At 40.3% G+C, this 27,079-nt stretch overlaps 1 protein-coding gene across 5 annotated transcripts in view; it reads right to left on the bottom strand.

Annotated features, from left to right (window-relative positions):
- lpin1a (lipin 1a) overlaps nucleotides 1–27,079 on the bottom strand; it is a 131,508-nt gene that overhangs the window by 12,447 nt on the left and 91,982 nt on the right. For all 5 annotated transcript variants that reach the window (XR_013887000.1, XM_080192169.1, XM_080192171.1 and 2 more), the window contains 10 exons: nucleotides 26,092–26,422; nucleotides 24,347–24,440; nucleotides 24,051–24,238; nucleotides 21,365–21,458; nucleotides 19,596–19,665; nucleotides 17,587–17,679; nucleotides 8,144–8,211; nucleotides 7,203–7,344; nucleotides 4,241–4,389; nucleotides 4,029–4,115 (listed from right to left, as the gene is read on the bottom strand). Coding sequence is in view for 4 of the 5 variants with exons in the window: in XM_080192169.1 (XP_080048295.1) it covers nucleotides 4,029–4,115; nucleotides 4,241–4,389; nucleotides 7,203–7,344; nucleotides 8,144–8,211; nucleotides 17,587–17,679; nucleotides 19,596–19,665; nucleotides 21,365–21,458; nucleotides 24,051–24,238; nucleotides 24,347–24,440; nucleotides 26,092–26,422 (1,316 nt within the window). In the remaining variant the exon portion in view is untranslated. The remainder of the gene's footprint in view (nucleotides 1–4,028; nucleotides 4,116–4,240; nucleotides 4,390–7,202; nucleotides 7,345–8,143; nucleotides 8,212–17,586; nucleotides 17,680–19,595; nucleotides 19,666–21,364; nucleotides 21,459–24,050; nucleotides 24,239–24,346; nucleotides 24,441–26,091; nucleotides 26,423–27,079) is intronic.

The following is a 27,079-nucleotide window of genomic DNA, read 5'->3' as shown; positions in this document are numbered from 1 at the left end:
TAATGTTCATTCATGGCCTGGCAAGCTAAGGAATTTGACAGGGGAAAAGGAAAGCAAGAGGACATAATCTTAAAATGAGAAGATCTTTTAGAAGTGAGATCAGAAGCAATTTATGACAGAAAGGCTGGTGGAAATCTGGAATTTTCTCCCCTAAAAGGTCAATTTAATTTTTTAAAAAGATTGTTAAGATGTCTGTTCATATTAAAAGGTGGGTAAATGGAGTTAGGAAGTAGGTAGCTTGGGGGAATATCCCTAGTGCTCTGGCCAATATTTAATCCCTCAATCAACATCACCAATAAAGCAGAATCAGATCATTGACACAGTTTTTGGGAGCTTACTAAGATCGGCTGCTGTGTTTCCTATATTTCCTACGTGGGCATCACGGTGGTTAGCACTACTGCCTCATAGCTCAAGGCACTAGGGTTCGATTCCAGCCTCAGGTAGGTGTGTGTGTGTGTGTGTGTGTGTGTGTGTGTGTGTGTGTGTGTGTGTGGTTTGCATGTTCTCTCCATGTCTGCATGGGTTTCCTCCAGGTGCTCCGATTTCCTTCCACAGTCCAAAGATGTGCCAGTTAGATGGATTGGCCATGCTAAATTGCCCCTTAGTGTCAGGGGACGAGTCAGGTTATGGGGATAGGGCTTGTGGTCGGTGCAGACTCGATGGGCCGAACACCCTCTTACTTCACTGTAGGATTCTATGATTCTAAATGAAGTGGATTGGCCATGCTAAATTGCCCCTTCATGTGTAGGTTAGATGGATTAGCCATGGGAAAATGTGTGGGGTTATGGCCCGGGTAAGGTACTCCGTCAGAGTCGGTGCTGACTCGATGAGCCGAATGGCCTCTTGTGCACAGTAGGGATTCTACGGTTACAACAGCGACTACACATTAAAGTTTTTCACTGGCTGTAATGCCCAACGTTTCTGAAAGTCATTGTAAGAAGGTAAGTCTCCCTTTCATCTTTTGGGATTCTGTTTTGTGAAATGCCTGCAAAACTTCAACTCAATTCTGAAGATTGATTATGTCCCAAACTGCAAATGCGCACTCCAATTGCCCCTCATTTGGCAAAATCATATTAGAGCAGGCATTGATTGTTTAGGAGATTAACAAGTCACAAGAACACAGCAATGCTCACGAGGCTGGGTTTTCAGCCTGTTTCATACCAATGTGAACAATCTTTAATCTCAAGAATTGCTCTCCAACAGTTTAATTAATTGCAACAAGATATATGATTATAACTTAATACGTGGCATGTGCACTTTCTATCCAGTCCCATGTGTAATACAGTACTAATGTCGCTAAACTTCTGTCATTATAATTTATACTCTACATAAGGCTATGGTAGGGAAGTTTTGATTTATCTACTGAAACTATTCACATTATTTATGAAACCAACATACAAAGTTTGAATAACATCTTAGCCCAAGGTCACCACAAATAAATGATCTTCTTCATTCCTCACCTAGACCCCCACAAACCATTCTAATTTCCTGTTCTGATGTTTTGACTAGGAAATGTCCATCTTGAAAGAACTTAATACGGATAATACGAAATGCAATTAAATGTTTTATTTTCCAGTATTTCCATCAGTCACTGTGAGGAATTCAAAAACAAAAAAGCTATTGTTTTAACAGATGGAATCAAGTTACTTTATTAGGGCAGCACAGTGGTTAGCACTACAGCCTCACAGTTCCAGGGATTTGGGTTTGATTCCTTGCTTGGGTCACTGTCTGTGTGGAATATGTATGTTCTCCCCATGTCTGTGTGGGTTTCCACTGGTTTTCTCCCAGGAGAAAAGTTGTGCAGGTCAGGTGCATTGGTCATGCTAAATTGTCCCAAGATGCATAGGTTAGAGGGATTAGCAGGGTAAATGTGTGGGGTTACGGAATAGGGCCTGGATGGGATTGTCATCAGTGCAGACTCAATGGACTGAATGGCCTCCTTATATACTGTAGGGTTTCTATGATTTCTACTGTACAAACACTTGCATTCCAGTGTATTAATGTAGCATTATTACAGAACTTTTTCTTGCAATCACAGGAGATGCAAATACTTGAACAGACATCACAGGCCTCCCATACATGGCTTTTCTTCATAAGCACGCTTAGGCCAAGTCGCAGAGCTAGGGGCACAACATTATTCCACTGTACAGAGTATCACAACTGAACCTGAACCCACCCATACCGCATCCAGCAGGGTTCCCAAGTAATTTTCATGAACTTAGGAAAGCGGGATAGAATAATAGCAACATAATTATGTCCGATTTTTCCACACATGAGCAAAGCAATTCTTAACTCTCAGAAACAGCAACGAAAGCTGATTGTTTCCTTTTCAGTGCTTAGGGGCATAGAAGCAAATTGTGGTGGCTGCTGGATACCCTAGCTTGTAAAGCTCAACTGTACCAAGTATCAAAGATGTGAGCTCCCTAGCCTATATAGCCAACAGAAGACAGTAGTTTCAATGCAGCCATCTTGGGAAGAATATTGTGGATCTTACATCAAGTGATTAAAAAAAAAATTCAAGCAATTCTTCTAAACAGTTGATGGAAAAATACTTCCATCATCAACTTACTACCATTTCTCAACCTCTAAATTTGTGAGCTGATGCCATGTCCACAGATTAAGATCTGAAGTGCCAGCCTCATCCAGTGGGTTGCAAGGGGCCTAAAATGTTAGTTTATTGTACACAAGCCCCATTTTAAGGACTTAAGCAATCGTCAGTGAGTACTGAGTTAGTGCTGCATTGTCAGAAATTGTGCCTTTCACGTGACAATATATCAAAACAAAGTCTGATCTGCCTATGTAGGTGAAGTTAAGGAATCCTATAGACCTATTCAAAAGTAGGGGAATTCTACCAACGACACAACCAACACAACAGAACAGACTTTCTAATGCAATTTGTGGGTCATTACTGGGTGTCAGCAGATCGCTGCATTTTTCTACACAACAATACCTACATTTTAAGATAGTTAATTGGCTGTGTAGTCAATGGAACGTTCTGAAAACAGTACTTTCACGTTGCCACAAAGATAGAACTGGCAGATTCAATTCAGAGAAATCACAGAATGGAGACAGCACAGGGGGCTGCCTTTTGGCCAAATATGACCATGCAAGAGCAATTCAGGTAGTCCCATTCCCTCACCTTTTCCCTGTAGTGCTGCAATTCCTCTGTCTTTGAATAATTATCCAAATCCCTTTTGAAAGCTATGATTCACTCTCAGGTAGTGCCTCACAGTTTTTAGACTACTTGGTGCGTATAAAGTTATTTTTCTCATATTGCCTGTGGCTCTTTTCCCCCCCCGAAATCTTGCCCATTGGTTCTCAGCCCTACTATTGATGGGAACAGTTTCTCCTTAATTACTCTGTCCAGATCCCTCAAGATTTTGAACATTGGTCAAATCTCCTTTCAGCCTCCTCTTCACCAAGGAAAACAGCCCCAGCTTCTCCAATCTTTCTACATAACTGAAGTTTCTCATTCCTGGAACCAGTCTCCTTCCCAGAATTCAGTAAGGCCAAATCAGTGTTTTATAAAAGTTCACTTAACCTTCCTAATTTTGTCCTTGATGCCTCTAGTTAGAAAACCCAGGGTCCCATATGCCTCATTACCCATCTTCTTTACTACTCTGCACAGATAGCCCCAGTTTCCTTTGCTCCTACTTTCCCTTTCGAATTGTATCCTTTATTTTATATTCCCGCTCTTCATTCTTCCTCTCAAAACGTATCACTCCACACAACCTGGCCTTTCATTTCACGTGTCATGTGTCCAACCATTCCACCCATCTATGTTTTCTTGAAGTCTCTCTCAATCCTCCTCAGTTCCCAATACATCCACTTTATGTCACCTGCAAGTTTTGAAACTATGCCCTGTACTCCCATCCCTAGGTCATTAATATAAATGAAAAGAAAGCAATGAGTGCTTCAATACTCAGTACTGGTATTTTCTGTGGTAGCCCACATAAGCTCAAACAGAAAAAAAACATTCAATTTATCAGAATGAGTGCAGACTTCTACAAGAGCATCACAAGACTTACTGGCTAACTTTGTGGTAGAGTTTTGCTATGCCTTGATGCGTCCAATCCTTACCAAGTGTTGGTAAAATATGACCCAAGGCATCAGATCTGTACGAGTATAAAGAAAAAGAAAAATATTGTTCAGAATCCTATTGTCTGCATTTGGAAAACAAATGCTCCTAACTTTAAACATGTCTAATAAACACTTGGAAGCACATTGGATCAACACGTACCTTGTAATTGTTCCATCAATATCAGAAATAACAATTTTGTCATTCCAGTTCCAGAGGTAGATGGTACCTTCACAACGACAGGTGCCCTGGTATTGTGTTGTGACACTAAACACAACATCATTCGGACCTTCCTTTAGTTGGAGACTCTTCTGTTAATTCAGAAAATAGGTTTTAATAACTTGGTGTCATGTGGCTTTGTTTCCTGGGATCTCTTAAAATCATCAGTTTGCGCCCTATGATTTTATCAATTCTCAATTACAGTAAAGGGGAGTGAAATTAACTGCAGTAACAAAGAAAAGTGCCTCAGTTTAAACCTGGTGGTGTCTGTGCCCACAGTACAAAACTGACCCATCTAATGTTAGCAACCTCAATCCTGGAGATGCAGAGTGCGTGAAACGTGCAAGAATTCATAATGGTCCAGGCGGAGTGGGATAGCAGAATAGAGGGGTGCCTAATATGGTGATTATATACACCTGCCTAAGGATGGTCAATACAAGATACAGTGAGAAAGCAGAACAGAATTATGACAGCCACCAGGAAAATTTTTTTAAAAAAAGACATGTTGGAGGTAGTGTAATATTTCTCAGTTCATGCAAATAAAGAGTTGGCAAAGAAAAGCTGGAGATACATCATACTACAAAGGGAGTTGTATGCTAGAGCTTTTAGAATGGACCAGATATATCACAACTCTTATATGCTCAGTGTTTGACTTGTACCACTACTCTTACAACGATATGCACATAAAACAGTTTGGAGCGGCAATACAATTGCACCGCAGAAAGAAAATATTTAAAATGGCACTGAGGCAGCAGTGCTAGGGACCTGGGTCCAATTCCAGCCTCATGTCACTGTGTGTGGAGTTTACACATCCTCCCCATGTCTGCCTGGGTTTCCTCCAGGTGCTCCGGTTTCCTCCCACAGTCCAAAGATGTGCGGGTTAGGTTGATTGGCCATGCTAAATTGATCCTACTGTCAGGGGGATTAGCAGGGTAAATGGTGTGGGGTTACGGGAATAGGGCCTGGATGGGATTGTGGTCGGTGCAGACTTGATGGACCTAATGGCCTCTTTCTGTACCGTAGAAATTCTATTCTATTTTAAAATAAACCAATAATAAAGCATCATCATTTAGCATTTCTTCAACAGAAATGTTTTTACAATTGTATGAAATATTATGGAGAAACAACTCAAACTGTTCAGCTCATCAGTTTATATTGGTATTTAGTCTCTACATGAGCTTTGGTCCTCAGTCCTTAAGCTTACTCTGTTGCCATATTCCTTGCACCACCTTTCTTAAAGTTGCCACGGCCTCTGGTTCAATCCCTCACTCCTGTATTGCATTCCACAATTTCAAAATCCCCTGGGAAAAAAAAAATCACTCTCCTGCTCGCTGCCCTAAATCCTTCACATTTAATATTATATCCGTCTCCCTCAATCTAAATTGTACAATTTCTGGGAGTAATCTGTTTCAGTTTACTTTGCCTCATCATAATATTAAGCAACATTACTAAATCACTCCTTAATCTCCTTGTTCTAATGAGAACAGTCCCAGCTTTTCAGGTCTTTCCTCATAATGGTCCTTCCTTATACCCACCAATTTCCAATTATCCTCCATCAACTCACTGGTCTCTTCTCTCAGGATTCCAACTTATAATTTACAATTCTCTTCCTGCCCATGTATTTGTAGAATACTTCAGTTTGTTATTATTTGGAGATTCTCTCCTCATATTCTATCCTTTCCTTAACATATTTCTTCATTTTCTTGTATTCTTACATCTGTATTTAAAGATTACCTATAAAACCAAATCTCCCCATTCCCTCCCCCTCCCTCCTGTTTAGCTTGTTTCTAACCTCCATTTACCCACATTTCAAACTTGAAGTAGTTTCCTTTTAGGAAAGACTAGAAGATATGAAAATGATCTCAACAGTGCAGTTCACAATTTTCAGGTCACAGTAAGAGCATATAATACAATCAGTCAGTTGTACCAGATGAATACATATATCTCCTCAGTATTAACAAATCTATTTCTTTAAACAAAGCAAGTTCAGAATGCAGGAAAACTGGATGCCTTCTGCTCAAAAGATGGCATTAAATTTTCAAATAGCCATGACCCAGAAATTATCCTGCAGTTATGGATGCCTATGTTAGTCCTCATTTCCATATTCTAGCTAACAAAGTTTTATTTAGTCCAGAACATATTAATTAAAACTCTTTGCCATTTGATGCATTTTAAATACATTTCTAATACTCTAAATAACGTAATGATAGGGGTTATTTCATACCCTATGGCCCATTGTTATAAGATCACGTTGCACAGCCTGCCTAGGATCGAGCACCAGGGACCTTGGTTCAATTATAACTTCGGGTGACCATCTGCATGGAGTTTGTTCAAAGTTTTTGTAATAGTGTTACAAGTAGGCTTACATTAACATTGCAAAGTTACTGTGAAAATCCCCGTGTCAGCGTGGGTTTCCTTCAGGTGCTCCCCTTTCCTCCCACAGTCAAAAGATGTTCAGGTTAGATTGGGGCACTAAGGGAGAATTTACCATGGCCAATCAATGTGTGTAGGGAATTTGTAGGGTAAAATATATGACGTTGCAGAGATAGGGCCTGGGTAAGATGCTTTATCAGAGAGTCAATACAGACTCAATTGACTAAATGGCCTCCTTCTGCACTGTAGGATTGTATGAATTGAATCAGAACAGGTTTGAGTTATTTGAATCAAGCCAAATTGCACTAGAAATTCAAGTTAAATGCTAAATATTACCAAAAAACACTTTATTTTACCATAAAGTAGTTGAGTAAAACTGACCCTTTGATAAGTATATCTTAAAAACAAATACATGATGGTAGACCTTTGGTCCAACAAGTAGCAGCCTATATCACTAACCATATGATAATAATAATAATACAGATCATGAGAAACTATATCCAAACAACATCCAAAAATATTTTATACTTACCAGCTGATCAGAGCTGAGTCGAAGGGATTTCACATATGAAACGTATGATAAAGCTGACAGATTGTGATCTTGCTGGCCAGCACTACAATTTTGGTTGATCATCCGAACATCTTCATCACTTGACGATGATTCATCTTTTAACCTAACAAAGGTTCAAGCACAGTACAGTATCGCTACAGCATCATTCACTTTCTTTAAAGTAAGTTGAACTATACACATCATCATACTATGGAAACTAAAGTTAAGCCCCCGACAGACACCTACACCATCTCTTTGTCAATTGTTTTTAAATTTATTGGCAACCATCAGCTTTCGTAGGATCACATTTTAATTCTGCCTCCCCAATTTAAAAGGTAAATTCCTCAAGGTATTACATCAAAAATAATAATTAATTTGTAAGCTGTAAAGAACATTTTCATTAAAAAAAAAAATCGCAGAACCCCTACAATGAGGCGGCATTCGGCCCATCGAGTCAGCACCGACAACAGTTCCACACTGTCCTATCCCTGTAACCGCACATATTTACCTTGCCACTCACAGGTAACTTAACATGGCAAATCCACACATCTTTGAGGATGGGAGGAAGCCAGAGTACCTGGAGGAAACCCACACAGACACAGGGAGAATGTGCAAACTCCACACAGCCACCCAAGGTCAGAATTGAACCCAGATCCTCGGTGCTGCGAGGCAGCAGTGCTAACCACTGCACCACAATGCTTCCCAATTTTGTCCCAGAGGTTTCAATAGGACACTCAAACATGTGCACCTGTCCTCCTAATAGAAAGATGGCTGACAGTTCCCCTGATGTGGGGATGCCGGCACTGGACTGGGCTAAGCACAGTAAGAACTTACTGTGACAATTCCCCACCAGTGACAGAAAGACAACATTTAGGAATGTGGTTCAGAGTAAGAATCAGATCAGAATTTCTACAATTTATTACCTGCTTCCAGGGTGTGCTGATTGCTGCCTTGCATCCTGGCCAATTTGAGTCTGTTCGATTTCTGGTTCCTTTAAATGGAGCAATGCAGAGAGTTTAGATTTATGCTTCACCTTTCAGTGATAACATTACATTTCCTGTATGATCTCCATTACAAATAAAAGAAATCTATCTCTGTTGCTTTAGTACCACATTCTTCCAAGAAGCAGTTTGAAGGAATTGGTCGTCAAATTTCCTGAAGAAACAGTTTTTTTAAAAAAATGAATCTACTACTTTGCCAATTATGAAGATAAGTGTGGTCATAATGAGCAGTACATCTCAGTCACTGTCATGTATAGTATGTGATAAACAATGCAATACCCAGAAATATCACCAGGTTATGCAAAGATTTTTAACCAGCTCTCCATTCACATAGTTTAATGATCATAGCCAGTGTACTTATAGTTGAATGCAGTTGAAAAACAGGAATTATATCCAAGAATATCAATGAAATTTGTGCATTTTTGCTAAATAAAAAAGGACATTCAAATGAACAAGTATTTGAAGAAACATTTAATAAGATGTACCTGATATCTGAATATTTATTAAAAATGTTCCCTTTCTCCATTGCATGCCTATTATTGTTCATGATGAGTCAGAGAATAATGATCGTACAGATAGCTGAAATACAGATTATGAAGGAGCTGGCGAGTTTCCGAGTCGATACTCAATCTCATAGGAGCTTGCAACAGATGTTTATTGCAAGACTTTGCAGCTGTGTGTTTGAGGCTGCAAAGGCTGGAAACAACGTAGATTCTAATCATAGTGTTTTTGCTTGTGCACACTCAACACCAATCCATTTGCTAACTAGTACCAGTTAAAGTTTGCCTCCAACAATGTCTATCAGCTTCTCACTTAGTACCCCTCCCAACGTGATTCAAGAGAAAACGTTTGCTACATTTTCTATTGTTCTCCAATATGGTGACACAGCTGTTAGCATTGCTGCCTCACAGCTCCAAGGATTTGAGCTTGATTCCAGCTTAGGTCACTGTCTGTGCAGAGTCTGCACGTTCTCCATGTGCTTGTTCCAGTTTCCTCCCACAGTCTGAAAGACAAATGTTGGTTAGGTGCATTGGCTATGCTGAATTCTGTCTCTTACCCAAACAGGCACCATAGTGTGGCAACTAGGGGAGTTTCACAGTAACTTCATTGCAGTGTTAATATAAGCCTACTTGTGACACTAATAAATATATTTAAAAAAAACTTTTGATTTTTTTAAAGCTTAAGTATGTAGTATTCTTGAATATCCACGTGTACAGAAAATTAAAAATCAAATTAGACCTAATTAAGGGGTCCAAATGTATAACTTGGAAATTTGTTATGATACATTTCCCACCACCATCTTGCTGCTTTTGCTAATAACAAAACATGAAGGTACCAATATTCAGATCATAAAAGGGAGAAAAACCTTTCAAGCTGTTCCTCAAAAAGCAGCTCGCTTGCACCATCTGGTGTTCATAGCCTAAGAAGCTCAATTTTCCTTTATTCATTACGGTCAATTGTGACATCTCAAATATTAGTTTTAAGTGACGTGTAATTCACATGGTGAATGTCAACCCGAATCCCAAGCATTTTTGCCCCACAGATGAAGATTTATTGCATGAATGACACTTTTCAGGATGCATGGCTGAAGTAGGCTGGCAGTTGCTGATACTAAAAAAAACCCAGAAAATGCTGGAAAATCTCAGCAGGTCTGACCGCATCAGTGGAGAGGAAATGGACCCAATGTTTCAAGTCTGGATTGTCCTTTTGACGAAGGGTCATCCAGACGTGAAACGTTGACTCTACTCTGTCTCCACAGATGCTCATGATGTGGGTATGCTGGCGTTGGACTGGTGTAAACACAGTAAAAAGTCTGACAACACCAGGTTTTAGTCCAACCTATTTATTTGATAATATACTCGCTGGATGTCTGGAATATATTATCAAATAAATAGGTTGGACTAAAACCTGGTGTTGTCAGACTTTTTACTGTGTCCACAGATGCTGTCAGACGTGCTGAGATTTTTCAGCATTTTCTGTTTTGGCCTTGGAGGGAGTGCAGAGGAGGTTTACTAGGCTGATTCCAGAGTTGAGGGGATTGAGCTATGAGGAGAGGCTGAATAAACTAGGCTTGTACTCGTTAGAGTTTAGAAGAATGAGGGGAGATCTCATTGAGACGTACAAGATGTTGAATGGGATGGATAGGATAGAGGTGGAGAGGCTCTTCCTGCTCAGAAAGGACAGTAGGACTAGGGGGCACAGCCTCAAGATAAAGGGGGGGCGGTTTAGAACAGAGTTGAGGAGGAACTTCTTCACTCAAAGGGTGGTGAATCTCTGGAATTCTCTGCCCGTTGAAGTGGTGGAGGCTGCCTCGCTCAATATTTTTAAGACGCGGGTTGATAGGTTTTTGATAGGCAAGGGGATTAAGGGTTATGGGGAGAGGGCGGGAATGTGGAACTGAGCCACGACAGATCAGCCATGATCTTATTGAATGGCGGGGCAGGCTCGAGGGGCTAGATGGCCTACTCCTGCTCCTATTTCTTATGTTTTTATTTCAGATTCTAGTATCTACGGTATTTTGCCTTTGTCCGGCAGTTACTGATGTTAGTTATCTTTAATAAAGTAACGATGCAGTGTAGGGGAATTCAGCAGATAATCTCCCTCCAAAAATGTACACAAAGATAAATTGAGAATTCTATATGGAATCATTAAAATTATATTTGTGTTCATTTTGTCAAAATCCAACACAAGTTTTGTTGAACACATTTTTTAAAAATCCATCAGTTTAAAAAAAGTTCTAAAAATTATTTCCATTGCTTTGATCTTCCATACTGCTTGGCATTTGAGATATGTTCAAACATCCAGTGCTAGCAACAGCTCGGTGACTAGCGCCGCTAGCTGTGCAGATACATGGATTTGGGCCTGCGTCTGTGGGAGTTCGCGCATTCTCCCTGTGGTTGCGTGGGTTGCCTCCGGGCGCTCTGGTTTCCTCCCACACCCCAAAGATGTGCTCTTAGGCTGATTGGTTTTACCAAATTGACACTATTCTCCCCTGAATCTGGCTAAGTTAGGGGTTCCATTCGTTGACATGCAGGGTAGAATAGGTGCAGGGTGATGTGGCGGCGCAGGCTCGTTGGGCCGAAGGGCCTGTTTCCCGTGCTGGGTTGTTCTTTGTATTTCTTGACAATCTTAATCGTGAGTTAAGCATGATATAGAAACCACTGCCATAAGCGAAAATTAGAGCAAAAATCAAGCTGCAGTTTTAACAGGTCAAGCAGTTAAACAGAAATTCAGTAAGAGCACAAGGAGACATCAGCATGTTCAGATCTAGATGTTCATGGTAGTAAAAATTGGCTGGTTTCTATAAAAAAGATGGCTAAACTTCAATGTTAGTGCTATGATCCCGTTAGGGACAATTAGCGTTTTGAGGAGAAATCCAAATATAGAACTGCTACAAAATTTCAAGTTTTAAACAAAACAAAATTATTTTTGATATGCAAGGGAAGCAAAAGAGGTTTATAAAGACTGGTACTATAAACTGAGTTCTCCTTTCTATTTCCCTTATCTTATGAAACCTTTTAAGGTTCACTCACTTACTGGAACCAACCCAAAAGGTACACCACAGCTGTTATGAATTTGGAAGTTAACGAGGTTAATCGAACATGAGATGAAATCAAAATAACAAAGGAGTAACAGGATTAGCAGGTGTCAAGAGGAATACAGAGATCTATTTGCCCAGTAACAAGATTAGCAGGCATCTGGAAAAATTCAGGTACGATTTGCCATATCGGAAACACTATTTACCAGAAAATCAGTGGGGCTATACAAGAGGATAACTTCTAAAGGCAAGACATTTGAGATACAGCTGAATCTACACGGTGGGATATCAAAGCAGCTGAACCGTACAACCGCTAGCACCCTCTTTGGGAAGGTGGCTAGTTTTCCATCCAACAGTTAGACAGGCCAAAATCTTGCGATTTCATCTATAATCAGAGCCACAGAGGCCTGTTCCATTTAACATTTAGAGCTACGAGATTGCAGATATTCTCCTCCAAAAGGCCGTCTTGAATCTTCCTTGAAGCAGCAAAAGACATTTTTCCAGACTTGATCATCTAAGCTGTATCGTACAGTAACTATGGGCTGGATTTGACTTAGAGTTACTAAAGTGGATGCTGTATGAGGGGGATATCTTAGGTGAGTTCAGGAAAAATGGATATATATTGAACAATGGGTAATTTCAGATAAAATGATGCAGTTAGTTATTCATACACTTCAGTAACAGTGTTCTTTGTCTTTTTTTACTTTAATAAATACTATTAATTGTTTACACAATGACAGGACTGGTGCCTCACTGGGTTGTACGTTGTTCCTCACATTATTCTAAACAAAATATACACCATTAGCAACCATTTTTCTTTACCCTTCAGGGTTTTCAGACACACTCTCATTCAACATCAGAGGGGTTCTTAATACAGTTCTCTGGAAATCTCAGATTTCTCTTTGATGTTCCCTCTTTTCACCAATTTCTTTACCAACCTCAAGACTCTGGGTTCCGCAATCCAGCCTGGGCCTCTATGCAACTCTGGTGGCTTAAAATATTAGAAAACACCCTTGATTTACAATTACCCACTATTCTGGTTTCAAACTATAACCAAGCTGATTACTTCCAGAACTCCAACTGCAACAGATTAATTAACGAACTTTCATCGAGAGGATTACTGTAGATTTCCTCCAGCAGCTAAACAAGTCATCTACTCATTTTATCCCTTTCCAACTTTATCCGATGTAGAATGCCAGCTCCCAATCACAGGATGCACCATGGACAATAAATCTACAGATGATCATCATGAGACTTTCAAGAAGCTACAAGCTACACAAGACCCAAAGTTGACAGCCTTTCTGCCGCTTTCTTCAACCAGTCTTGCCTGCTGAGTAGAGCCGAACTGGATTTACAAAGACAAACTCAAAGCAAAGAATCTACTATAGATACACCCATCCCCATGGCAACGTGACACACAGAATGTTCCCAGGTACAAAGGCAAATTACTCATCTTTTAATTCCAAAGCTTTTCCTTATTCATGTGGTTTACCAGAATTGCTTATTCTTTTTAATGGAATAACTGAGGAAGTCAAGTCTCTACTACTTTAAGTGTGCGTACCTGCCATTTTAGAGCTCACCCTTTCACTGACATTACCCAATAAACAAGTTACTTTTTGAACTGTAATTATTTTGAATCTGTGTGGTTCACCAGCCTCTACATGCTTACTAGGGTCCATCCGTTCACACCCCCCAAAACTAGACTTGAATTTAAAATTCAAATTTAAAAGCTGTATCTCCAAAACATATGAACTATAATGTCTGGCAAACAGAACAATAGAGTTACGCCTAGGTTAGGAGATGATTAAAATGCAAAGAGTCAATCCCAATCAAATTAATGGAAACCTACATTTAGAGGCAAATGTAAGCAAGTTAAAAATCATCTATTTTATAAGCTGTGTCAATTTGCTCCACCCCCTTTACTAAGATAGGCGACTAGTAGCCAGCTTCTGTACATTACGTTTTTTCTTTCAATGAGGGTACTAATTATACCGTGGTCATATCCATCAAGAGGCATAAAGTCATTTCCATGCTGAACTAACACCGAACATTGATATGCATTGAACAACGCCAAGTTATTTTTGTGATATTAAAGCACTGCTCAATCCCTGTAGTTTATGCATTGCAGGTTATTCTCCAAGCATATTGATTCAGTCTATTTGCAGAAACTGGACTTGTGCCAGTATTGATCATAAGTAAATTCAACAGGAAAAACGGCCACTTTGTTTTGACGCACAAGAGATTCAGGCTTCACCCAGGCGGAAATGATGCCAGTCCATTAACTGACATTGAATACATTTTCATTGAAGAACAAAACTGGGCTGGGCTAGAACATGATCCAAATCTAATCAAGATATCTGCATAACGTAGTCAGAAAAGATAGCTTGCTTGGATTTTGAACCCAGAACTGCCAGTTGCAAATAGAAAAATTAGAATTCTGTTTAATTTAATACAATAACTTCAGGCTTTATACAATGCTGAGGTTAAATTGGATAATCCCAGAAAAGCCATAATTAACACATGACAGTTTCTGGTCCCACCAGTATCTATGGCATTCTGTGTAGCTCTCCCATCCTGCCACCAAGGAACCTCCTGCAGGGAATCACCTTCAGTGGGACTGGAAGATCCCACTGATGGGAAGTGCTGGAAAATCCAATCCATCGAATATAACTGCACAGAAGCTAGAGTAGGGGGAAAAGGGTAGTGCAGGTGTCAACCCGCCAGAAGGCAATGTTGTTCAGAGGTCAGCTGAGGACTCTGATGGACCAACCAGAAGATCTGTAGAAGGATCTGAAATGTTAACCTGAAACGTTAACTGTGTTTCTTCTCTCCACAGATATCGCATGACCTGCTGGGCATTTCCAGAATGTTCTGTTTTTATTACAGAAAGGTGGTCGGTCGGCATACACAACTAAATAACTGCTCCTTTGCAAAGCCTGCACACAATGTCAAGTAACATCAACTTGGTGTCAGGCAGAGAGCAGAGTTTGGAGCCTGCTCTCTCCATATGAAGTAGGCGCCCACCTCCATCAACACACCCAGTATAATGGATACGGCTGATGATGGTTGTCACAGCTTCCACTCAGCACAAACTCCTTCCGTCAATGGCAGAACCGTGCTCAGACTGCTGCCACCATGGCTATGGATACCAAGAGGCTCTCAGCACATCAATCTACTCTCCAACAGGTTAAGATTGTTGCGGCACTACTCCAGGGCAACAGCAGTGATTCCACAGAACACAGATCCCTTGTGGTCTCTCAAGATGACAGCATCTCTCTTTATCCCTTCATAAGTTGCTTTGAGATTCCCTGACAGCCAGCCAGCTTGAGGTGGGACAGTCTAAAGCTGGGCCCTGTGGGGTCAGAGCTGCTAGTGTTCATCCTCCATCTGCAGTCTTTCCCCTTAAACATCAGCAGCCTTCTGCTGCTGTGGTAGCTACATGGAAACAGGTGTCCAAAGCACAACAACAGCACAGCATGATCCCACCATTATAATTTTACATACCCTCTGAAGAGTTTGCACTCAATATTAGCTTCACTTGAATAATTTACACAAAATATAGATAGGACCAAACCTCACAGCCTTTAAATTTTACCTGAAGTCAATGAGGCAAGGCGAACAATACTCTGCCCTGGCAACTATCAAGCTGCACAAGTCAGGGAGGGGGCCAGAATTCTAACGCAAACACCAGGTCTCTCCTCAGAATCTGCTGATCTGCACATGTGGCTGTGCTGGAGAGAATGGCTGCTCGTCTAAACATGAATCCTGATATCAAAGTGGGTAAGGCTAAGGGAAAGGAAATGCATTCCTAGAATTCCCTTACCCTGACATCTTTGCTAAACCTTTTCAGAAGCTAAATAGGGAATGGAGATCACCAACATCCGTTGCACAATGACCCAGGCAGCGGACCAAAGCAAAGGAAATTCAACCCTAAAATGCAAGGTGACGGCAATGTATCTTTCTCTATCCTAGTTTCAACAGTAGCCCACAGTAACTGCCTGTGAAAAATGCAGACTTAAAACGGAACACCCAGTCATCCATTTCTACTCCAGTCCTCTTCCCCTTATCACAAATAATATCCCCATTGATATTCCTCACATCCCTGCTGTCCCCTTATGTACACACCTTCTCCTTAAAGTCACTCTATGCTGCCCACTAATCAAAAAGCAAGGAGGAATTAACAAATGCAGGATGGCTGGTGTGGAAATTTCCACATACCTCAGACAAGGAAGATTTCACAGAATCCTCCAGAGCTGAACAAGGCCATTCGGCCCACCAAGTCTGTACCAACCACAAAAGCCACCCAGACCCTATTCCACTAACCCCATGCACTTAATCTAGCTAGTCTCCCTGATACTAAGAGGCAATTTAGCATGGCCAATCCACCTAATCAGCAAAAAAAAAACCGAAGCACCCAGAGGAAGCCCATGCAGACATGGGAAGAATGTGCAAACTCCATACAGTAACCTCAGCTGGGAATTGAACCCAGATCCCTAGCAGCAGTGCTAACCACTATGCTGCTGATTAAGGCCAGGGATTCAAAAAAAAACAAAACAGGAGAAAGATTCAGGGTGTGATGATACTGTGTTAGCTATTTTGATATCTTTTGTGTCTATCGGGTGGGGTTATTTAAGATGCATTATTTTCCTACAGATTCAGTTTGCCTGGTAGGAATGCAGCAGATGAGAAAACAGGATAATTATTCATTTAAGTCATGCAAGTGCTTATTTAGCAAGCAACTTAATTGGGTGCTTCTGATTAAAGAAATGTTAGGTATACAGGGACAGAGTCAGGTGATACTAGAAATGTGAGGAGTTAGGCTTACAGTTAGCAGAAAAAGGAGATTCATTTTCATTTCAAGGATAGTTGCTGACTCAGCTGGTTAAAGACAGAAGCCTGGATGCTCTCTCTGAAAGCTCCAAGGTGATTTCCCAAGGAGAAGTCTATTTATTAATGCCATTGGTAGGCTTATGTTAACAATGCAATGGAGGTACTGTGAAAATCCCCCCAACTGCCACACTCCAGCACCTGGTCAGGTACAGTGAGGGAGAATTTAGCATGTTTAATCTAAAAAAAGAGCATGTCTTTCAGACTGTGGGAGGAAACTAGAGTACCTGGAGGAAACAGGGAGAATTCACAGTCTCTGCACAAACAGTGACCCAAGCTGGGAATCAAACCCAGATCCCTGGCACTGAAGCAGCAGTGCTAACCACTGTGCCCCCAAGTATGCCTGAATATGCTAACTAATTTTAGAGTGAGGTTTAGGTTGATTGATAGAAATATTGCTTGATTGGAACTGAATACTGATAAGTCAGTAGTTAAAAGTTGTTTCCTTTCATATTTAAAAGGTCTTTCCACAGTTAAGAGTTAACCTGTTTCATTTTATCAGAGGTACATTTAAACTGTTATGAATAAAGCTGGTTTCAATTTTTTTTTTTACATCTGTGGTTTTTCAGTAGAATCACTCAGAGTAAAACATCCCTTCCCCACATTAATGCCAAAAAGAGAAAAATCGTTAGGGTCTAGTCTAGTTTGGGGTTTCTGATCTGACACCCAAAAAGGAAGGTGCACCATCAATAATAGTTAGCATGTAGCCAACAACAGGGCACAGGAATGCACCACAAGACAGAAATGTGAGAAGAATTTCATACACAAGTGTTAAAACTGGCTGGTTTCTCAACCTCAGCTAATCTCAAAATGAATTCCTTTCTTAGAACGTGTCATCCAAATAAACATATGTTGCAAATGGACTGAAGGGCTATCACATTACAATGATATTACACCCTGTCTACACAATAATATTACAAGAAGGTTATTATTAACATACCACTTTCACTTTGTTGCTCCTTCCACGCCATGAGAACCACCATCTGCCACCTTTCTTGGGCATCTTTTCCTTAATTAGATTTTCCACAGTTACCTGTTGTAAATGTACAAAAGTAACTAATGGAATAAAAAAAACTGAACCTAAACATTTACACAAGATGCTGTTTTCTAGGTGTAAGAAGCAATAATAAAACATACTGTTGGCACAAAACTAATCTTCGCAAACCAAAATGCTGCAATGTCAAATAGCGAATGGAGGAAACTGAGGCATGAGTACTTGAATGGTTTTTAAAACAAATTCAAAATCATCACAAAAGAAAAATAAAGAAAAAGAGGGAAAGAGAAAAAGGTTGGTTTAGAAATACATAAACAAACTTTTATACTTCAGATATGAGAAATAGCATTTGACAAGAAATTTGTGCATAGTTTTTTTTGAAAACGATCTAAAATTTCTAAATAATACTACAGAATAAAGCTTGAATGTTATCTCACACAAGTTTATATTTTCAATGGGAATTTATTTTCTCCTCAAGGCCACCTCCTGTGCTGCAAGGGCTCCACGACTTTTCTTTTTGCTAAGATGTATGCAAGTAACCTCATATAACCCATGCACATATTTACTGTGTGCATTGGTGTATATAACTGGTTAATGTATTGGTCTAGATTTTGTCACTGGAGGTCCAGTGCGGCAACAGTCTTCATCACATGGGAGTGCACCAGCAAGAAGGTTAGAAGTCCTAACAAGCTGGCACATTAGCTCCACGTCACCAGCACTGGCATGAAGTAGCTACCACAAGGGCTGGGAAGGACACATTGGATTTAGACGCAGAAGTAGGCAAATTTAGCCCTTCGAGCTTGCACTGCCATTCAATCAGATCATAGCTGATCTCTCCCTGGTCTCAAATCCACCTCCCCACCTATTCCACATATCCCTCTTTTTATTGGATGTGTTTATATCTCATGAAACCATTATATGATTCAGACTCCACCGCACTATGGGACAGTGAGTTCCACAAATTCACCATCCTCTGCAAGAAGTAGTTCCTCCTCATCTCAGTTTTAAATCCACTGCCTCACAATCTATACCTGTGACCTCTTGCTCTAGGTTGGCCCATTAGAGGCAAAGCAAGACGTTCCCAGTTCTGATGCAATGTCAGCCTGAAACATTAATTCTATTTTCCATCTCTCTACAGATGCTGCTCAGGTTGCTTTTATAACACATTTGATCTCTGCTTTCTATTCCAAGAACAGAATGCAGAGATCAATCTTAAAATTCTCTCTACTCCATTTTTAATATTCAAATTTAACCAGAAGTGTGGCTCACATGAAGGTCCAGCCCTGAGATTAGGGCTTGATCTCACAGGACTTTGCTAACTAAACGTAGGCTCGCATAATCCCACCATCACCTGGGCTGTTAGTGGAAGCAACCCTGCGGGAAGGTGACCTAAGCTGCAATTCCTGCTGTTTCCTCTTCTCCGCTCCTTCTATTCGCTACCTATTAAACACCTGTAGATGTCCAGTCTCTACCAGAGGAATGCAGATTAGGGAATTTCCATTCAATTCTGGAAGGTCTAGCAGCATTTGCAGTGGCCAACACTCATTGTAATTACATACTTTCAGCCCCCCCGCATCCTTAAGACTAGGGGATGGATTAAATCATTGGATAGCCGATCTCTACAACCCAAATTTCAAAACTTCATAGAGCTACTGAAATCTGCATTTCATAAAACATGCTGTCTCGCACATTCAGCTTGCTTCCTCCCAGCCAGCCATAGAGTACTGGTGATATGGCCAATTAAATTTAAACATGCCAAGTATGTGTACAACTCAGAACAATTCCCACGTTATGATTTTAGCACATAACGTGACATATTATATTGCCCATTGTGCAGAACCAGCCCAGCGTATTTGGATAAAACTGAATATTGTTTTTTTCAAATTTAAATCCCCTACGTATTAGACAATCGTGGTCCCTTTGCCAAACCATTTGCCATTTAAGTGTTAACTCACCTTTGGCAATGGTTTCTGGAATGTCTGCACAGCTAGAAGCATAGGAGCAGCTGTTGACCAGTTATAGTACCTAGATTTTGCCAAGAGATGAAAAATCATTAATATCACAGCAAGTTGATTAATCTTCAATATACTTGTGTTCAATTTGAAACATGTGGAATGTCTTACTGCATTACAGCTGCTACATAAATACAACTTCGTGTCATATATCTTCCAGTAAACGAAGTATATGGCTGAATCATAAGATGCAATTATATGTACAGTACTATGAAGAAAGTCAATTAGCAAGCCTGTCTGCTGTTAATGTCTAATATTCAGATGATAAAGTAGGAAATCTAAGGCCAATGTTTTATTTAACACTAAATTTATTTGCAGAGTATATTAGGTGCAGCACAGTTGCTAATCCTGCTGCCTCACCAGGGAGCCAGGTTTGATTCCCAGCTTGGGTCACTGTCTGTGTAGACTGTGCGTGATCTCCCCGTGTCTGCACGCGTTTCCTCTGGGTGCTCTGGTTTTCTCCCACAGTCTGAAAGATGTGCTGGTTAGGTGCTTTAGCCATGTTAATTTCTCCTTCAGGTGTACCCGAAAAGGCACCACAGTGTGGCAACTCGGGGATTTTCACAATAACTTCATTGCAGTGTTAATGTGAGTCTAAGTCTACTTGTGATAATAATATATAAAAAGAAAATCTGTCTCCTCTCAAACTGACACCCAGTGTACCAGCGGTCTCTGTTTACGCTCTTTTGATAGCTTTCATTATACACTTTTTCAGGATCATTCCCACTAACTCCCCACAACCATTTCACAATCAAATGGACTGCAACTGACTGCAGCCAAGACTTCTGCCCCTCACACAACAGCACCTCCCACCTCAAGGAGAGCTGGTGGCCAATCCCCCACCCCTGGCTGGGGAGCATGAAATTCAGGCCAAAGTACTTGACCAATGCCTTCCACCTGTATGTCCTCAACCTTAATAATATGACTAACATACCATTAGCATTTAGCACCAGCATATTAAAAATTACAGGATATATAACAGAATCAAGTTTCTGCATTGTTTTGCTAAAGTTAAAGTATGAACTAAATGTAGGGTTTTTTTTAAAATCAGAAAGCAGTACAAGGCACAGTAGATGAGAGATCAGAGAAACTACACACTTCCGAACACTGACCTAGCTATCTTTCTGGTTTGTGAAAAATATAGTTAAAAACACAAGCTGTAAAAAGTGCTAATCATTGGGCAAAAATATCAGGTAAATATACAATCAACTGATTCTTTTTTCAGTGTTCCTTTTGAATTGAAATGGGGGCACCATGGTTAGCACTGCTGCCTCAGAGCCAGGTACACGGGTTCAATTCCAGCTGTGGGTCACCGTCTGTGTGGAGTTTGCACATTCTCCACGCCTGCATGCATTTCCTTCAGGTGCTCCGCTTTCCTCTCAGTCCAAAGCTGTGCTAGTTAGGTGGATTGGTAAATGTGTAGTTAGGATAGAGGGGTGGGGGCCTGGGTAAGACACTATCAGAAAATCAGAGTGTTAGACTCAATGGGCCAAATGGCTTCCTTCTGCACTGTAGGGATTCTATGATGAATCGCTTGCAAAGCATTTGCCTATGATGTTGGCATAGTAAAGAATCCATACAAATATTAAACATTGAAATCTGCTTCTAATTAATCACCAAACTTGAAACTGCTACAGAATCCACTTACAAACTATAATATAGTTACAATTCTCCACTTGGGTTTCTCAAACTGTCCATTATATTGCACTTACTTGCTTCCAATCTTCACAACTAGATTGGGGTCATCAATGATTCCTGGATTCTCTGCAAACTGTTGATACGTGACCGAGTGCTGCACAAATTGTTCTGTAAGAATAGAAATCAAAATATGAAGGCCATTCAGCCCATATTTGGTCACCTATGCAGGAAGATCCCTCATTTTGCCCAGTGCAACTTTCTTTAAACAATTTGAAAGTTTTGCCTTGACTAACTCCATTTGGGATTCTAATCCAAGTGTCCAGGACACAGTGAAAGAGCTCCCTGATACAAGCCATAAACTGACATTTAATTAGTTCGAGTCCATTAATGCTTTTCCTAGTCACATATTTACAGTAATTTTCAATTTACCTGTACAATTTTCAATCACGTAAATCTCAAAGACCAGCTTTGCAAGACTGAAAAAACCCAAGATTCTCCCATCTGTGCTCATAGCTCACACCTCTAACATCAGGAATCAGCCCCCAAATCATCTTCACTCTTCCTTTCATACTTGGATCCTCCCTTATCCATTTGTGGTTGCCAAAATACAAGTCATCAGGGGGTGGCCTGAAAGTACAGGCTGAAAAAGGACTTGCTCCAAATCATAGAATCCCTATGTTACAGAAGGCGGCCACTCAGCCCATCAAGTCTGTACCAAGCACAATCGCACCCTGGCCCTTTTCCCATAACCCTCATTTACCCTGCTAATCCTCCTGACACTAGAGTCAATTTAGCATGGCCAAATCAACCTAACCCACACATCTTTAGATTATAAAGGTAGCATAGTCATATGTTACTGTTTCAGTTATATATTTTGCTGGCTATATTAACTGATGTTCAGCATTTGTTGGACATGCTGCACAATAAATTTACTAAGATTCCCAGGTTTTATGCTGTTTAATCCTTAGCTCTTTCAATATCCTTTGTTGATTGTGTGATGCCAACCTTCCTACACCCTGTACTTCATATTCATTCACTGTGAATTTAATCTCATTGTTCTGCCCACTTGTATCTTATTTTGCAATCTGTCAGCTTCGCTAAAATCATCGTTTGTCCTAGTTTGGTATCATCTTCAAATTTGCATGGAGTCACCGATATAAATTGAGACGAACAACCTCACAAGCGATCTCCAAGACACCTCACTCTGTTCTCCTGCTGTATTTTGACAGTTAAAATTCATTTGTATGAAACCAAAATTTATAAGAAAAAGAAAATTGCCAAACAATAATGCAATAGAAAATACAACCTGTAAAATGGGAGATGCTATCAATTTGAATACAAAATTGTCAAGGAAAGGCAGAATTCTCAAAATAATTTTTTTGTACCATAATTTATTCATCTTTTTTAAAAACAATAAGTTTGTAGAATTTTCCAGCAATGAACGAAAGCATGGTTTCACTTTTTTTTAAATGTAGGTTTCAGCATCATCAAATCATAGGTTACACAAGTTTATTGCAGAAGGAAGCTCCCTCCAGTCTGTTATGATCATGGAAAATAATCCCCTACTGCATCTGTGCACTGCTTTCATTTTCACAGCAATCATCTCTCTGGTTTCCCCTAACAGATCTTCTTTGTAATTCATAACACTTAATTCTGAATTTTGCACAACATGCTATTGTGGACTTGAATTCATCAGGCCTAGGCTGAGCTCAGCAAACTCACTAAAAAAAAAACTACCATTTCTTCCCTTTTAAGAGGTAAAACCTCATTCTCCCCATGGAACAAGAAAAGACTGATTTGACTCGTCACACCTCTCATCACAAGCTGAATCCCATTGCATTGAAAATTGCACTGTGCATTTAAGGCCACCATATATGTACCGGCAGATGGGATTCTAGATGGAGAATAAAGGAAACCATGTTTTAACAGCAAATGAAGTTCCAATTCGGAATTAATCTTGCTGAATCATACTGTTCCTTCCTATAAAAGTTTATTTAATTTCTTGTGGGAGGTGAATAATGACATCTAAAACCCACAAGGTAAATCTCCAAAATATTTTCCTGTTCTCCTAAAGCAATTAGTGACCCGAAAGACCGCCCCTCCCCCCCCCCAAAGCAATTCGTGAAATTGCCAATCCAATAATCTAATTGTACGAACTACACTCTTCAAATTTAAACAGATGCAATCCACAGATGCTTTTGTAATCCCATCTGCTTAACACCCATCATATATCATTAATCACTGCATATCATGGTCTGAAGATATTGTTTATAACTTTAAGCATGCTCTTTACAGGATATGTGTCTAGCTCTCCCAAAGGAGTTAACATTTATGCACATTAACTACTTTTAACGGGAGTCTCTTCCACACTTCCTCTGCGACTGTTCAATCTCCTCCAGCAAAAAAAAGAGAACTGATACAGATCATGACCTGTTTACTGTAAGTTAATGAAATGCATCCAAACTAAACTAGAAAAATGCCTGATTGTACTTAGGTGTTCTCACTTATTAGACATAAAAGCAAATTAATAGTAAAAGATGTGTCTTAGATGCTGGTGACTAATCACACCTACATCATAAGCATGATTGATGGACATTCGTCCATTAACAGATTTAACCACAGTTGTTCCAAAATTAACTTACAACTGGCATGACAATTAGGAAAAAAAAGTCATTGGCTGTTGCAGCATATGTGCTATTAAATAGATTGGGGCTTGCTCTGTGTCTACTTTTGTGACAAGCACAGGTACAGAATTTTTACCTTTTGTTATTTCTTTGTAGTCATTAAGCCCACCACAGAGTGAAATGGCAATGGTTGGGAGGTCCCCAATAGTGTCAGAGAAGGTGTCAACTCCACTGTCCATTCCAGAGCTGCTTACAGTCTGCGGTGACTGATTTTCAGAATGTGCTCCATTTTCAGACCAATTCCGACTACCTGTGCTGTTTTCACTGTAGAGGAAACAATATCAGAACTTTAAGTGCGTTGGGATACTTTCTAATTTACTGTCTATCACTAGCAGAGCTTCAAATGAAAATCTACAACTTCACGGAAATTACCATTTTGGAAAATAAAGTGCTGCAACTTCAGGATTCATCTCAGTGATATCGTCGAGGTAGACGCCATCAGTGCCCAGATGACGACTGCGTTTATCTGGAGAATGCAAAAAAGGAATAAAAAAAACTGAAGATTTATTCTGGACTACAGTATTGTCATTTTCAAATCTGTTGTTTTACCAACAGATTGACACAAGTAAAGACATGGCAGGACAGTTTCAATACTCAGGTAATGCCCCAGTTAGCCACCAATTACGCTAACTTGCCCCACTTACTTAGACCCACCAGGCTGATTCCAGGGATGGCAGTACTGATGTATGAGAAATTGACTAGGATCGTTTTTGCTGGAATTCAGACAATTGGGCGGGGTGGGGAAGTGCTGTGTGTGTGTGCGCACGTGTGTGTCATGGAGACTTATAAAATTCCAACAGGACTACATTAGGTAGATGCAAGAAGGACGTTCCCAATGGTGGGGATGTCCAGAACTAGGAGTCACAGTCTGAGGATACAGGATAGACCATTTAGTACAGAGTGGTGGCCTGTGAAATTCATTACTACAGGAAGTAGATGATGCCAATACATTGAATGTATTCAAGAAGCAGCTAGATGTAGCACTTGGGGTAAACAGGATCAAAAAGGTTATGGCAAAGAAAACAGGATTAGGCTATTGAGTTGGACGATCAGCCATGATTATGATGAATGGCGGAGCAGGCTCAAAAGGGCCAAATGGCCTCCTCTTATCTTCTATACTTCTTTGTCTAAACAAGAGGCACTTCAGAGGAATTCATTGCAATTTGGATACATGAGAGAAAAAAAACTTGGGGAACAGCAGGGAAAAGATGACAGGAAATTGTACAGAAGAAAGAAACTACTCATTCGGTCAGAAAATATACAATAGAAACAATATGTTTTGGGAGCTACAAAAATATAAAAAATCCTCGCAATTGAACGTAGGAAAGTTGAAAACCAGGCCTCTCACCCTTTTAAAAAGGCCTGCAAGGGAATATAGTTCATGAGTAAAGATGCAGCCTCAAATTTTTGCCACATATTTTGAGAGGGGCTTTGACATGGCTCCAGTTCTTTTTTCTGGCTGGTTATTCTGGGCTTTGCTTGGTCAGGTTTCTGTGAATGAACCGTTATTCCAGCTGCCGGCAGCATTATCCACATTTCACAGTTCTGGCAGCTTATTTTATATTTCATCTGCTATTCAATGTGTCCCCCTATAGGGGGAGCTGCAGAGGGGAACCCACTGAGACTCAAGAAGAAATATCTTGCAAATGTGCTTTCAGGATTCAGTGAACAGTAGCCCCAATGCTCTTTAGGCAGAACTACTAAAATCTGATGCAAATGATTCAGATCTTGGACTTACCCGTGGATTTTCAATATTTCTAGCACCAGGGTGAAACTTATGTAGACTCATTTCTACTCGAGTCATGTTTTTTCTGTTGGTTTGGAAGATTTCAGGACCAATGTATTCAACATTTATAAACAATAAATATCAACAGTATAAAATTACATTATCTATCCATCCTCAGGTCTGAAGTAGTGTCATATGGAACAGAAACGTTAACTGTTTCTCCACAGATGCTACCAGACCTATGTAGGTTTTTTGGCATTTTTCATATCCTCAGAATTTTATTTAACGTTTACATGTGCCCCCCTTCAGAGTACTTCTTTTTTCATGAAAAATTAAGCTGTACAATCACGCCATTCGTAGCACTCAGCGATGCCACTTCAGAAACTCTTACCTTTCCTCTTATTTGGGGAATCGGTTTTGTTGACTTGCTTGATTGGATTGCCAGAATGGTTCAATTCTCCAGTTTCGGTCACCAACGGAGCCGCTGAGGGTTCAAAGCTTTCTGCACTGTGTGTAAAATTGCTGAGAGATTGAGACGCAATTTCTTTTACTGCTAAAGGCTCGGGTTTCACTAGTGGAGGGGGAGTCGATGAATTATCATGTGAGTTTACAATGGGGGCACTCTCAATCACTCTGAAGTGAGTGCTTCCTGATGGAGTGATGTTCACTGATGGAGTGACGTTCACCCTGTTAAGTTCTTCCGTTTTTGGATGAGTAACAAGCTGGAAAAAAGATTGGGGATTATTAACACTTGTTGCACTTATCCATATCAAAACATTACTAAAATTGTCCAATGTCCGATAAGTGTTTAATAAGAGAACTTCACAAGGATGAGGAACACCTCATATGGCTGCATGAAAACACATTCAAATCTCAAAGTTGAAGATTAAACATGTAATAATGTATGGATGGCAGAATGAGGATACTTCAGAGGAAATAAAACCTCAGCAGCTCAGGAAAGAGGAGTTTAGTTGGGAAGATGCGAGGCGAGCAAGAGTAGTCATCCCGATACCAGGAAGAGTTACTGCTTGAAGAACTGCATAATGCCCATTGGGGCGTGTCAAAGATGACCATGTTAGCAAGATGCTACATTTGGTGGCCTGGCACAGATGCTGATATTGAAAAAAGTGGTTAAGCAATGTGACCAGTGTCAGCTACAGTCCCCTTGCACCCTTGGGAAGGACCAGGTTTAGCCCTGGGTGAAAGTTCATGTAGATTATGTTGGCCTGCTTATGAGCGCAATATCCCTTTTGTGAAGGGACACCCATTCGAAATGGATGGAGGAATTTAAATGACGTTCACAACTTCATACACCACGGTTGAGAAACCACGCCAATGTTTTACCACCCACGATATATCAAAGTACTTATCTCGGACAA

The sequence above is a fragment of the Carcharhinus amblyrhynchos genome, chromosome 7 (assembly GCF_965287045.1).
Source record: "Carcharhinus amblyrhynchos chromosome 7, sCarAmb.v2.hapA, whole genome shotgun sequence".
Classification (NCBI taxonomy): Eukaryota; Metazoa; Chordata; class Chondrichthyes; order Carcharhiniformes; family Carcharhinidae; genus Carcharhinus; species Carcharhinus amblyrhynchos.
The sequence above is the reverse complement of the archived record's forward strand: the minus strand, read 5'-3'. Positions and strand labels throughout refer to the sequence as shown.